Here is a 15,593-nt window from a genome sequence, read left to right on the forward strand (position 1 = left end):
GGGCGAATGGCAACTAAGCTAACACAGCATACTGGAAACAGAGACAGAGGAATGCCAAAGTGGTTTTGCACACAATCTAAGTTCTTTTTGTGATGGTGGTGGTGGTCAGTTTGTTTTCTTTTAAAACAGAGTAGCATTCATAATTAATATTGCAGTCTGATTTCATATGGCTTTCTCTAAAGATAAAATGCAAGTTCACGAACGTCAACGCCAAACTCCATCAATTGCTTGGTTCCCCCCCAAAAGTGAACGCCGTTTGATTAATACTGCTTTTATTTTTAGAATGAAACAGAAAGGCTCTTGGGGATACAATGCAAAAAAAAAAAAAAAAAAAAGGCAAGGAAAGAACTGCCCAAGCTTTCTATGTTAATAAAAACTGATTATTGTTTTTTTTTAAAAAGAACAAAACCGAAACAGAAGACCTCATATACCTGAGATTGAACATATTGTGATGCAAAGTTTTTTTTTTCCCCCCCTTCTAAAAAGTATGGAAGGACAAAGAGATATTAACATAAGAACATAAGAACAGCCCCACTGGATCAGGCCATAGGCCCATCTAGTCCAGCTTCCTGTATCTCACAGCGGCCCACCAAATGCCCCAGGGAGCACACCAGATAACAAGAGACCTCATCCTGGTGCCCTCCCTTGCATCTGGCATATTCAAAATCCAAGCAAAGAACCACACCTCTTTGGTCTTTGTTTAAGTACATCACCTGGCTGAGTGGTGGGTTTAGTGTTTTGCTAGTGGCCCTCAGATCCATACAGGGCAAAAGCTGAGAAAGGAGGAATTGTGTCATCATTACATGTCCAGGTGGGGACTATGTTCGTTTCAGTTTAGGCACTTTGGCAGAAGTGCTTCAGGTACACAGCTCAGGGCTGATCCTGCATGATCACATGGCAGAATCCTTCCTGGACTGGGCCACTTCATAATTTAGTGGGGATCCCCCCTGCATCTTTAATGCTCTCTTATATTAGAGGAACAAAAAAACTCTTGCATGTTGAAAGCTAGCACATCAAGAAGATGACTAAGCTAGAACCTTTCTTCCTGATGTACTAATTTTCCATGTGCAAGAAGTCTTCTTTAATGGAAGAGGGCATTCAAAAATGTTAATGTCTACTTGCAGCCAGAACAATTAAGGGAGGAATCTACCATGTTATTTTGCTGACCATGCTGCTTATCTCTCAGTCCACCGACAGAAATATAATATGACATAAATCCAGTAGCCCAGCTGCTCCTTCACTCCTAGCCATTTTCTAGTAGAAGAAAAAAATAAAATATTAGATTGTATGGCTCTGTTAATGCCATTGGGCTCCAACAAGTATCGTGAGTGCACAATGTCTTATTCATGATCCTTGGATCTGGTTCTGTTTCTACATATATATTTTGGCTGCAATCCTATATACCTTTCCTGGGAATAAGTCCCGTTGAACACAATAGGACTTACATCTGTATAGACATGCATAGGATTCTGCAGTTAGTCTTCTTATTCAACTCAAGTCCAAGCAGATTCACATGACCAAAGTGCAGCAACGATACAGACTGTGATTTGTAGCTATGTGCAAAGCAATTGTCTGATTGCTTTACTATACAGTCAGGTTACTTTCTAGCCTATAATGATGTTTCTTTCCATCCTGCCCAACATCCCTGTGGGCTAACATCCCCACATCCCTAACATCCCAACATCTCAGCGTAATAAGATAAAAGACTTTGCCATACAACCGGCTGTATTGCATCATGATCTCGCCATTCAGCAAGATCTGTGTGCGAATTTTGAATGAATAAGGAGAGAAAAATAGGGTGAGCAAAAAACAAACTATAATATTTAAATAAATACACAACACAAATGGTTGCAGGGAGACAAGACACTGGTTTGTGATTAGTGACAATATTATGAGCCGTTGAGTAAGGGCATATCCACGCCTTCAGATTTAAATGGGTTTAATGGTCATTCTCCCGCCCCCCCCTGCGGAACTGTGAGAAATGTAGTTCTGTGTGGGAGGACTATGGAAGCACTATCAGAGAATTCTCATCACCTTTATCAAACTACATATCCCAGGATTCTTTTGGGGAAACCATGACCATTTAAACTTGTGCATGCCAATATATGGCAGACCAGAGACTCAGAAACCGATGCACTCAATTTAAAATGAAACCATGTAAAATGTCTTAGCAGTTACACGTTGGTATGGAGAAATAGGTAAATTACCTGTAGAATCTAGAGGTTGTTGAGTAGAAGACAATGCTGAGCAAATATATACATTCCTCACCTGATAGTCCCAAATCTCATTACACTACCATATTACTGAAAATGATGACAGTGCTTCATGATTCATTATGGGCCTGCCCTGCCATGCTACATTCATCTGGTAAGGACTTCATCACAAATTATGGTGTTGGGCACAAGGAGTAGAGCCTTGTCTGGGGTGGTGGCCTCATTCTGGTACTCCCACCCCAGGAGCTAAGTCAAACTTGCTCCTTCGTTTGCTTTTAGTATATTGACAAAGTGGGTACTGGTTCACAGAGCATTTAGGTAGGCTGTACGCATGCTAGGAAAATTACAGCCCAATCTAACCCTCACAATATGCTGGCAGATCTTGTGATCTGCCATCATTATCATGTGGACCACCAATGCATGAGCTGCTCTGACAGCCCACGGAGCGCTACTGATGGAGCAGCGGCTGATAAGCCAAATGCCACCACTGGCAGGCTATAGATAGGCCAGTAATGAAGGTAGGTTGTGGCGGGCTGGATCAGGGAAGGGATTGGGGCAGGTCGTGGGAGGATCAGGGGTGAGATAGGGTGGATCTCAGTGGCAGCAGCATCCATGAAATCCAGAGCCCCTGCCTCGGGCACAATACCCATCCACCCCTTGGCCTAACAGATTTATGCCAGTAAAATTGTTGGGTAGATCTGAGTAGGTCCTTTGAGGACCAGGGAGCAGCGGATGAGGTAAATAAAACATTTCTTTATTTACCTATCCCTGTTGGCCTGGTCCCCAGCAGACCCACAGGATACCTGGGGAAGCTGCGCCAGCATCCCTTCATAGGGCAGGCTGCCCAAGGATAAGATTAGGCCCTTAAATGCCTTTCCCATTGCTTGTAATTGTTCTGTTATTCTCTATACTTGTAGTTTAAGCATGTGTGGCTTAATTTCTATTTTTAAATTATTGGTTTGTTTGTTTTTTAACAATGTTTCAGCGTGCTATGAGGATCAATTTTATAAATAAATAAATAATTGAGCACTTGCTCCAAAGCTACTGGAATCGCATTATCATCAGTAGCGTTGTGGATATAATAGAATAAATATAGTTGTGTTTTTTTTAAACCTGATGAAAGGAAATTAATTTTTCTGCAAGTCAGAGTTTGGACAGAAATCTAGCACTGCTTTCTAGATTAGCTATAAGAACTGACTAAGCACTTCTGGCTTAGAAAATGCTTCTGACTTTGAAATTGCTGTTCTAGTATTCAGGTGTATTATTATAATAAAACAAAAACGGTCCCACTCAAAATGGCCAATATTTTGCTAATTAATCTGTCTTCTTTCAATGGGCATGGTCAAAATGCCAACTCTGAAAACTGTAGCCAATGCTCTTCCTCCTTCATGAAGCCCTCTGGCATCACACTCCTCATGTCAATAACAATATATATTTACGCCAGTAAAATTGCTGGGGTATATACATATTTAAAAAAAAAACAAAAACAGATTCAATATGGCTGCTCATTCCAACACTTTGATCGTGCAACCGTCAAGTGAAATTGATTTGATGCCTCAGTGCGAGGCTGATTTTTTCACTAAGCTTTCATACTGAGATCAGGAGGCCCAGTACAGGTTTGACCATTCAAGCCACTAGTGGTCAAAGGTGACCACTCAAGAACACCTTCTTGCAAACCTCTCAATAAGCTGTTTGTGCCCTGTACCATATCAAATGGCAGCTGGGGCCATCAAATATTTGAATGATCTCCAGCATGAAGATATTTGATTTGATTGATTTGAATGAAGAAAGACCCATCGTTACAGCAAAGGGCTAGAGACCTACTTTCTGTTTTAAACATGGTCTGCAGATCCAGGGACAGGGCTTGCTCCCACAGTTCTCCCTCAATAGCTAAGGCCCTGATTGGCTGTAAAAGAATAACGAGGGCTCAGACAAAGCTGGTTGGCTAGCACAGACGGAATACCTCAGAGCAAGCTGGAAAGTTTACAGAACTAGAGGAAAGGCATTGGCAGACATTTGTTAATCTAGGATGGGAAGACTGCACTTTTATGGACTAAGGAGACCCTATCTTTGCTAGCTCCTTGTTATGGCTATTTTCTGAACTACCAGACACTTGCTTATAAAATTCTGAGGCGTACAGATGCTTATTTGTAGCGTACAGATGCTTCACATTCTTTCATATCTCTGATACTGGAAATATGAGTAGAACATGATTCTGTTCTTTGTTATGTCTTGCCAGTGATGAGTAATAATTGGAACTCTATTTAAAAAAAACAAAAATCTGGTTCAATATAAACTGGAGATAACCTTGATATAAAAGAGTAGGGCTGTGCTGAATATTCACCCATTTCTTTTTGATTTTTGGGAAATATTTTTTCCCCAAATGCTGTGGTTTTGAGAATACAGTAATCACAATTTAATTGTTTTGGTGGTGAATATTAAATTAAACAATTTAATTGTTTTGGTGGTGACAATGATTTTCCCTAGCTGCTATGCTTCCATTCTATTGTCCCTCTATCTAGTTACTGCCTCTGTTGATCAAAGATCACATACTGACTGAAATCAAGTTGCACTTGGCTAGGTTGCCAATCCAATTTACTGAGGGCCAACCAAGTAATTTGAGATGGAGAGTAGGCTTCTTGGATTAGTCACATGAGTGATCCCAACCAACCAGGGATCACATAGTGTGCAGATGACATCTTGTACCAAATCAGATTTGGGTACATGACGATGTCACTTACAGCCAACAAAAGTCAATTTGAAGAGAGAGCAAGAGAAGGCAATGCAAATGAACAGGCAACATTTTCTGAGGCATAGTAAAAAAAAAAAAAATCTTTGAAAGTGAAAGGTGTTTTCTTGAACATTGCAAAAAATGCCCTGCAAAATCAGTGAGTGCTTTTGGCTCAGCCCTATAGGAGAGACATTCTGTGGATAGCTGAGATGGCCTGATCCACTGTTAGATATCAACACAATTAAGAAGGAAAATAGACAAGCCAGCTGTCATTCACTGTGGGTGAACCCTCTTCCTTCTGGGAGATGAAAACAAGCATGCTCTCACTCATTCCTTCCCTCTGTACACCTGCCTTTATTTAACATACGTAGTACTATGGCTTTATAATAATAAAAAGTTGTGTAGACTGCAGCTCATTAATCTTTACATCCATTTGGAGGCATCTACTAGATGTGGTATGTACAAAATAAGGAATGGATGGGAGGGAATGGCGAGGGGTGGGCTTCAGGTGACTGACAAGGGACCAGAGTGTTTGGTGGGAAAAGGTGGTATGATGTGTGGCAAGTATAAATTCCCCATTTTATCAATGAGAAATCCATTGCTTTACTGTTCATGGACAGGCTGGCAGTCTATCGCTGTTACTTCTTAAACATGTCCTGGAGGGGACCAGGCAGGTATTTGATAACAGTGTCTAGGATGCTTTCTTCTTCTTCCTCGTCTTCATCGCCACAACCAGGGGGGATGGCCTTCTTTGGACGCGTCAGGCTTCCTTCAGCATTGGCTTCCAGAGCGGCCTGGGCCTCTGCTTCCCTTTCTTCCTTCTTCTTAATTCCATACTGCAGAGGGTGGGGTGGGGGGAAAGTTGGAAGAAAAGACCAAGATACTGTCATTCTCTCGACAAACACCCAGAGTTAAAGCAGGAAAGGATGCCTGTCGAGTGTTAATATTTGCTTTTATGAAGATCTTGTCTCGCCATCGTGCGTGGTGGTCAATAACGCCAAACCCTGAAATCAAACAGTATTCTTAAAATGTCAGGCTAGCCTTGAATTACAGAGCTGAGAAGCAAGAGTTGACCTCTTAAAAACCAAAGAAACATTCTATAAAAAGCAAATCCCTCCTTGGTTGCACAGAAATTGAATACAGACCATTTTTGCCCAAGCGCTAGGCCTACCCCAAAGGCCTCTATGCCCTGGAGTGCCCCTTGCTAACTGCATTGAATGAGAACAAGACCAATAATTTCTGTCTGCTGTACCCCTCCTGGCACGCACTTCTCCTTCTTCCAACACCTAGATGGTTCTTGTGGGTCGTGGTGTTGATAACAAGGGCCCAATCAGTGCAGGAGATATTGTAAATTAGATGATGCTGTCAGATAAACATCAGGGCCCAGTAGTGTAGCTGGGGGGGGGAAGAGTAAATACTGCAGGTGCCACAACATGCTGTGTAAATGGTTCCCCCCCCCGTTAGTTTCGGCAAGCATCTGTGTATTGCCGTCACTGCCCGGAATGGCTCTGACAGCAAGTGGGAGGGGCCACTTACACAGCAAGTTGCAGCACCTGCAGTGCTTACCGTTTCGCCCCCCTCTAGTTACACTACTGTCAGGGCTCAGAAGTGTCTGAGCCTGCTATACTGCCCCCATGTCCCCAGTGTTGCTCACACCCTTCCCATATCCATCTCTGCTCTAGATCAGTGGTTCTCATACGTTTTAGCACTTTTAGAATGGCAGTCTGCCAGGATCCACTGGAAGTGAAGTCGTTCACTTGGAAGTAATGCCATGGCCAGAAGTGACATCACTAAGCAGGAAAATTTTTAACATCCCCCATATGACAAAATCAAATCTAATTAAGTAAGTAAATAAAAGTTTACAAGTATAAAAAAATTATTTAAACTAAAGAAGAACCCTTCTAACCTTCCCAAGTAGTTGCTGGTTAAAAAAAAAAAAAAATCTCCAAAACCTCAAAGGCTGAACTGTACTGAGAGGTGTGCAGCAGCCTGAGACTTCTAGGCTCAGACATGCACACTCAGGTATTAGGTGTTTTATTCTGGGATCTAAACACCTCTATGATTAATCGAATGTTACTGGATTAATTACCTAGCAACGGAATTCAAAATTCTCCTTTCCAGCCAAGGCTGGAGCACTTTTGGCCCTCTTCTGCATTACACTGGTGGTATGGAAGCCACTGCAGTCCAATTCAGCATCAGCCAGGCTGGCACTCCTCAGTCATTTCCTTGTCTCCCCCTTTTCCTCCCGAAATGGAAATGATGATGTAGGGGCCATCTCAAATTTGTGGATGGGAGGGGAGTCTCTCTCTCTCTCTCTCTCTCTCTCTCTCTCTCAGCTGAAAATTGATCCATGGCCACTTCCTCTTTCCCTGAAATGGGAACTTCCTGTGTTTTCACAGGAGCCCCTGGAGGCAAGGTCTGATTTCAAGATGGGATGGGATCTGGTAGGATCTGTGTATCTGGTAGGACACAACTGCTCCCTTTTGCCCTGTTGGCACTTGGCGGAAGGAAAAGTTATAGAGAAAGGAGAAAAGCGAAAAGCAAAAGGGGTTTATGGAGGAGGAGAAGATTCACTGCTGTCACCAGATACTGCACTGCAACAGAAAAACACACACTCCAATGTTACTCTTACCAGTCCAACTTGGAAGGGGGGTGAGAGTCTTGAACCTGGAAGTAACCAAGTCGGTTCCTGGAAAGAAACGGCTCTTGTATGGGGAGGAACTGCACTGGAGACTCTTACAAGTTTAGGGCTTCTCATGTTACTTCACACTAAAGCAGCTTTCAATGCTTGCGATGTTCAACCACTGTGCTACGACACATTAGTGTGCCATGAATGGTCCACGTGTGTGCTGCAGTAGTTTAGGGAAGAGTCATTTATTAGTAGGGCCATTGGGGGATTTAAGCCTCCTGGCAGTAGCATGGTGTGTCTTGTCCATTGTCAAAAAACTGATGGCGTGCCTTGACAATTTTAGCACCTTGTCAGGGTGCCAAGGCATGAAAAAGGTTGAAAATCACTGCTCTCTGCTGTCAAGGTAACACAAGAAGAATCCCCTATAGTGGTTGCATAATAAAATATTAGCATTGAAATCTAGAGTTTTTCAAATGACACTAGTCCAAAATCCAGAGTACTTAAGTTCAGACTGTTATGTACAAACCTACAGGATCAAAAGCACCCTACAGCTACTCTTGCCTGCTCATTCATTTCAATGAATGAAATGAGAATTAATTATGGAGAATTAAGGAGGCACTTAATATGTGTGTGTGTGTGTGCGCGCGCGCTTGCCTGCTATCTGTCTCTCTGTCTCTCTCGCTCTCTCTGTGTGAAAAGACCTTTTGCAAAACTTTTCGTCCACCTAATCCAATAGTAATTGCTGTGTCTGGATGTTCGCTGCACCTTTTCCTGTGGTCTTGCATTCTAATTAAGCCGCTGGATGGAATCATGACATAATTCAGTACACAAGATTCACTGGGTAACTGGCCAAGGCCAAGCCTCCATATCGGCTGGCAAAACACTTGATGAGAACGAGTGGTTTCAAGAATTAAAATTACATGAGATTTGAAAGAGATCAAAAGATTATCCTAGGACAAACTGTTCAGTATTCACCGGGTCTGAACATGCACGCTGCAGGCACTCTTTTGATAGTTGGTTCTTTGGAATGTTCTTTTTTCATGGCTATTATATTAAGCCAGTCAGCACTGCCAAAAACTCCTCTCTACTGTCTTGCAAGCTGTGCCTTCCAAGGGAACAAGATGCAGCCAAACCATGGCCTCAGGAAGCTCCTTGATTGATTCTTGGCACCATTTTTCTTTTTATTGTTGTCTTTCCCCTGCTGCTGGCAAAGCAGTTGAGGAGCCGTGGGGATGACAGCTTCACTTTTTGAGTTTGGGGTTGGGGTGAGGGAACCACCAGAGATGAAATCATCCTCGTGCAACACTAAAAGCCCAATACTATCCTGGGCCGGCCCAGAGCGCCCAGCCGTGCTGATGCAGTTTCCGCTGTATGCCATGTGCCAGCCGAGAACCAGGCAGTGATGGATAGGTAAGTAAAAAACTTCCAATGCCACTGCTGCCTTGTTCCCAATGGGCCTACTCAGATCTGCACCAGCTCTTTGCATGGCATAAACCCAAGTAGATCCAGGGTGCATGCTGAGTCTGGGCTGGGAATATACGATATAAGCACTACTGCTGCCACCAGTATCCATCCCCAGTCCACCCTTGACATACACCTAGCCATTCCCATTCTCCACCCCGATCCTCCTCCAGAACACCCCCTCTGCTGAGGTCGCTGGCACATACCTGGCCCATGCGCCATTGCAGCAGCTGACATGCTAGCAGCCTGGAACATGAGTTCCATTAGCACAATTCCCAGATAGGATTGGGCTATTTGTCCAAAGGTTCACCAGACACCCTTGTATCTAGATGTTGTGTCTACTCCTTCTGAGAAATGAAAATCAGGGTTGGGTCTTATGTTCCCAGTAGAGTTGTTTGGTCTCAGGGGTGGTAGAGATCGGCCAGGTTAGTTATTGGCCCATGCCCATCCAGAGGTCCACTTGGAACCCTCTGAACCCTCTGCAACAGTGGAAGTGCATAATGCAACATGAAGGGTAAGCAAGGGAGCCATGGGGAGCAGTGCCCCATAGCCCCCAGCCACCTGGAGTTGGCGTTGCCTGGTCTGCCAAAGTTATGACCCAAAGCATAGGGGGCTGAGAAGTGGTGCTTCATGCATAAACCATCTGGAAGGACTGGGGAAGGATGGAGCAGTGTCTGAAAGGGTTACCCTGAATGGGTGGGAGGAAACCTTTGGCAGTATTGTGGTGAGCCAGACATGATGGCAAAAGCGCAAGCCAAGTAGTATTATCAACTGTCAGGGGCACATCATTATGATTTATTTCATATCATGAATGCTACTGAAAATGCGATTGCCAAAAATTTATGGGCCCTGGATACCTTGGTATCTTGGTATGACACTGCCTCCATGTACTTTCCTGTGCCAGTGTTGTGCCATCCTAAAAACATAACCATCCAGTTTTTGGATGCTCTATTCTTTTATCATCTCTTCAAATCTCCTCATTACTTATATGTCAGTGAACATGAAATTCGACACATTAAGACAGTGAGAAAATGTTAACTCCATACTGAACTTTTCCTTTAATTCCATACACCCACATACTCTTTTTTCTTTAGTTACACACACACACACACACACACACACACACACACACACACACACACACACACCCTGGTACTCTTTTTTTCCCTTCTGCTGCTTTTACTGTCCAACAGACTCTCACCCCTGCTAAGGCCTTCCTACTGTGATTACAAATTTTTTGGCAAACACATGGGTATTGTTCATACTGAAATAAATTGACACTGCCAGCTGGATGCCAGCCTTGACCTTTAACGCCACATGCCCTGGAACACAAACACACACACTGGCATATGGGAATGCTAAAGAATCACACACATACACATGCACGTGCAACCTAAAAAAAGGAAACTCTTCCAACAACAAAGACAGGTTTTGCTGGCAATGAACTGATAAGTGTTTCCCCAGGTGAATGAATGAATTTGTCATTGTTTTGTTTGGATTGCAATATGTTATATATAACCATCGGAGAGACTTCCATATGCTGCACTTCTTTTGATGGTACAGTTTTCCTGAATGTGAGCAAGAATCAAGAAGCAGCTTGGAAACACCCTGGTTTGAATCCGTATGCAGACATGGAGCTGAAATGAGTATCCAAAATGAAGGGGTATCTATTGAACCATTCTCCACACAATAAACGTTTTTCTAAGGACTGCTGTACCCCCAGGGATACAGGGGTGACTCTGGTTGCAAGCACAATTTGGGTAGTGCTGGCTGCAGCTGCCCACCCACACTCTACTTTCACTGTCTGAGCTTCTTCTGTGGTCATTATTATTATTATTCATATCATTTCATGATTATTACTGAAAATTTTGTTATTGGGAGGGTGCCAAAAATGGGCCCCGGGTCCTTTAACCTTGGTATGCCACGGGGCTGATGGAAGCTAGTTACTAAGGCCCAAATCCTAACCCACTTTCCAGCACTGGCATAGCTGTGCCAATGGGACATGTGCTGCATCCTGCAGTTGGGGGGCATTCACGGAGGCCTCCTCAAAATAAGGGAATGTTTGTTTCCTTACCTAGGAGTTGCATATGTCAGGACTGGAAAGCGGGTTAGGATTGCGCCCTAAGAGTGCAATCCTAACCAACTTTCCAGCATCGAGGTAAGGTACTTTCCAGTGTCTGAGGTCAGGGAAAAAACTTTCCTTTACCTTGAGGAGGCCTCCATGACTGCCCCCCCCCCCACAACTGCAGGATGCAGCACATGCCCCATTGGCACCGCTGTGCTGGAATCTTGGATAGGATTTGGGCCTAAGAGACAGAACTTCCTAGGTTCAAATTTCATCCCTTGCCATAAGCTCACTAGGTGGCCAAAGTGCTTATCTCTCAGCTTCAGTCTCCTATCTGCAATACATGAAGAATAATAATATTCATCTACCTTACAAATGTGTGTTGTAACAAGATCACTGTATGTGGAGCACTTCAAAACATTATACAAATGGGAAGCATTGTTACTGTGTAGTTTTCCCTGCTCTGAATTTACCCAAATTCCGTACAAGCATACATATTCCACTTAGCAGCACTGAACAGGCCCATCATGGCCTGACATATGGCAGTGTCTCACTCCATTAACAATGGGGTTAAAAAGGGGCATGCCCTCCAGGTTGAGCCGTGCAACCTCTCTTCTTCATAACAGATCACTGCTTCCATGCCCTCCCTTCCCTTTTTGGAACAAATCCTCACACTTCAGTCCAAGGCTCTTGAAAATCAGTCCATTCATTTCGGCATAATAACTTCCAGCAGGGTTGGTACGTAACATTGCTGGTTTCTCAAGTACAATCAAGCGCATTTTGTTTTCGATGTCCCTCTCCCCTATGTTCCCTGAATTCTTTTTCCCTTGCTTGCAGTTTGGAGGACAAATATGAAAGATGCAGCTATTTCTCTGTATGGTCCCCCCCCCACCTAGCAAACTATGCTAATCCTGGTTTTGTGTTCTAGTTCATTATTGCTCCTCAGCAAACTCACAGCATGGCCAACTCCAGAGGGTGGGGAAATTGAACATTTGTCAGGACCTCAAGGGCACCAAAGAGCTCACTCCAACAACAGTGCTTACGTGTTCACTTGGCACAGGGCTCTGGAGACATTTCAAGACCATGCCTTTAAGGGGGAATCAACAGAAATGCCTTGGATGAGGACCCCCAGCATTCTGGAGCTGTATAGTTTAAGTTCCGTATCACTCATTGACAGTGTTGGGAATGTGAGTCAGTGGCTCAGACTCGAGTCGTGAAAGTGTGTGATTTTTGCTGACTCAGCAACTTGTGAGTTGCATGAGTGGAAGAATCTGAAAAAGACTCGAGTCAGGGATTCCCGACTCAGCACTCATCCCCACATATGCTGACTTGAGTCTGCCTGTGTCTTGGGTGACTGGTTACTGTTTTTGCCACATGGAAAACCTTGTGGGGCAAGTATTCTGATGGGTAAGCAGCAGGGAGTTCCAGTTGGGAGTCAGGAAAGGGTTAATGCGAGCAGGAAGGGAGGCGGAACTGGGTTCTCTTTTCCTGTCTCTGATAGGAAGGAAAAGATGATCATTGGACAAAGGATTGACATTCTCATATTTCCATTGGTGAAATGGAAATGGATTGGCAGGATGAAGAGCAGAAGAAGGGCAACTCTCATTGAATGACTGGCTTCAGTGGGACTGCTTCTGAGTAGAGCTGCCAAAGTTCACCCAAAATAATAAATGATTTTATGTTTCTATGTTTGAGTTGTATCCTTCTTTGATAGGACGGCCATGGAATCTAAGAAGAACTCTGAAGAGAAGCCAAAAAAATGTTGAGAATGGCTGCACCTAGACCTTCTCACCACATCTGAGACTTGGCAAATATGTGCCAGGACATGGGAGGTTTTTTTTTCTTAAGGAAGCCATTTCAACTGTGGATGTGGAAACGTTATGACACTTTAGAAAATAGCAAAAATTGAGGACCATGAACACAGGATGAGAGAAAACATGAACCAGTGACTTGTGCCGGGGTTTCATTTTCCTTCCTAGTGAAGCTAGGCCACATTAAGGTCATTAGGTGTGATCGTACTACAGTACAATTAAGCACCAAGGACGCTCCATTAATTTACATTAGGCACAAGGGTCTGCTTGGCAGGATGCTGTTCAGGTGTGAAGAGCTCAATTTCCCTTCTCATAAGCTCATCCATTATCGCCTTCATTATTTGGGAGTTCTGCTGCAAAGTGAACACTGCCATGAGGGCCCATATGGATTGCCTTGGTGGCAACACAGGGATGAGTCAATAGATTTGCCATCCTGCCTGAGGCAAGAGGCTGGGGCACTGAAGCAGCAAATGAAATGCAGTCTCCTGCCCTCTGAGACTGGGGAGGGAGGAGAAGTCTAATAGGCAGCCTTTGAAGGCTAGGGAAAAAAATTAACTCCGAGTTGTCATATTTGAGCTGGATAGAAACACTGCGAAGTGCCTCGCTGATCAAGAGCTGCACTGAATAATCTCTCATCTTGAGATTTCAAAATAGCGCTTTCAATGCAGCCAAATACATTATTGAGGGGGAGAAACACTCAACTCACCCAATATTTGTGCTGCTCTGAAGCTGTTAGTGCCCCTATGTTCAACTGGCTCCTATTTCTCAAGCCAGTCTCCTTTCTTCTTTGACCTCAATGTCATTTGCTCACTCTGTGCTTTCATCCTATTGGCACTACAAATTATTATATTTACAAGTGCCCATGACATCATTGCAGCAGATGTAGCACAGTGGTCATCTCCATCACAAGTATTGGTTGGCAACCTTCAGTCTCGAAAGACTATGGTATAAGCCTACAGCACCCAGTATTCCCAGGAGGTCTCCCATCCAAGTACTAACCAGGCCTGACCCTGCTTAGCTTCTGAGATCAGACAAGATCAGGCATGTGCAGGGTAACAGTTCAACATCATTCAAAACATCCAATAGGAGTAAATGGAGAATGGCATTAAGATCATGAGTGTGCTTTCAACAAGTGCAGAAAACGCTCCTCCTATGGTACATGTTTTGCAACATACTAAAAAATGAACACAATATTACATATGTTGTTTCAGCTCAGGTCTACATGGGTCTCAAATCACATCTCTTGATCAAAGTCAGAAGCATTTCACAAGCCAAACTGCAAACTGTTGAGGGTCAGTTAAGCAATTTAGAAACTTATGTGACTTTAAAAAATGCCATATCAATTGTTCATAATGAAAATATATACATAAATATCTGCATTTATAGGATTGCATATAGGCTTGCATTTGGCTTGCAAAGGATTGCATTTGGCTTGGTGAGTTGAAGTGATGCTGGTCTGATTTATGGTGTGCCTCTCCTCCGATCTTATAGTTCTGAACTTCTGATGATCACAGATTGCAGTTTAATGCAGTCACACAGTAGCTGGGCTGTGATAGGTGCTGATTTTTGGATAGCACCTAGATACACTGAAAGGGATCATTTATTTACACAATGTATTTGGGCATCCCACACTGCATAGTGATTTAATAAGAACTTGGCTGATCACCCATCTTCTGCATATATAATGGCCAATTTCCTAGGTCTCTTTGTCATGCTCAAAGGTGTTCTGCTCCAAGCTTGCGACAGAGAGAGAATATTGAAAAACAGCTGGGGGGGATTCATTACAGATTCTGGACCTTGCAGATCTGGAACTCAAAAGAGAGTGATGATGGGAGAGGGGAAGGAATGCGTTATTGCTGACTACTCCTTCTCAGGAATAATGGGTTAGGAGTGCTTTGATCATTTGGGGAAGAAAGTGGAAAGCTGCCAACTGTCGGCACCTCTCATCCCATCATGCTATCTCAGCCGCACTGCTTTTCGATGAAATCAGATTACACGTTCAGCGGTGAGGTCTCAAGCAGTGCATATACATCTGTCAACCAGGTTCAGGTTCTGTATAAGGATGTTGTACACAAGTAGACAAGGATTGCTATAATGTTTATCTGTGCATCTATGGACTCCGCCCAGCCAAGGTACTGGAGGAAGGGGTGGACAGATCATGGTCAGTGGGAAGGAGCCAGCCCATGAGGAGCTTTGCCCAAAAGCACAAGAACATAAGAACAGCCCCACTGGATCAGGCCATAGGCCCATCTAGTCCAGCTTCTCACAGCGGCCCACCAAATGCCCCAGGGAGCACACCAGATAACAAGAGACCTCATCCTGGTGCCCTCCCTTGCATCTGGCATTCTGACATAGCCCATTTCTAAAATCAGGAGGTTGCACATGCATATCATGGCTTGTAACCCGTAATGGATTTTTCCTCCAGAAACTTGTCCAATCCCCTTTTAAAGGTGTCCAGGCCAGTCACCATCACCACATCCTGTGGCAAGGAGTTCCACAGACCAACCACACGCTGAGTAGGGAAATATTTTCTTTTGTCTGTTCTAACTCTCCCAACACTCAATTTTAGTGGATGTCCCCTGGTTCTCTGGCATCTCTCTGGAATCTCTCTAGTCCACTCTTTCTGAAAATCTGCCTGCCCCTTCTCTAATGTGAAGACACTTTTTGCTGTAGGAAAGCAGAG

At 43.8% G+C, this 15,593-nt stretch overlaps 1 protein-coding gene across 1 annotated transcript in view; it reads right to left on the minus strand.

Moving 5' to 3' along the window:
• Positions 1-5,468: 5,468 nt before the first annotated feature.
• Positions 5,469-15,593, minus strand: part of CPLX1 (complexin 1) — a 138,991-nt gene continuing 128,866 nt past the window's right edge. The window contains exon 4 of the mRNA XM_066617813.1: positions 5,469-5,780. Coding sequence (XP_066473910.1) covers positions 5,583-5,780 — 198 coding nt within the window. The 3' untranslated portion in view covers positions 5,469-5,582. The remainder of the gene's footprint in view (positions 5,781-15,593) is intronic.

This window comes from Tiliqua scincoides, chromosome 2, assembly GCF_035046505.1.
Source record: "Tiliqua scincoides isolate rTilSci1 chromosome 2, rTilSci1.hap2, whole genome shotgun sequence".
Taxonomy (NCBI): domain Eukaryota; kingdom Metazoa; phylum Chordata; class Lepidosauria; order Squamata; family Scincidae; genus Tiliqua; species Tiliqua scincoides.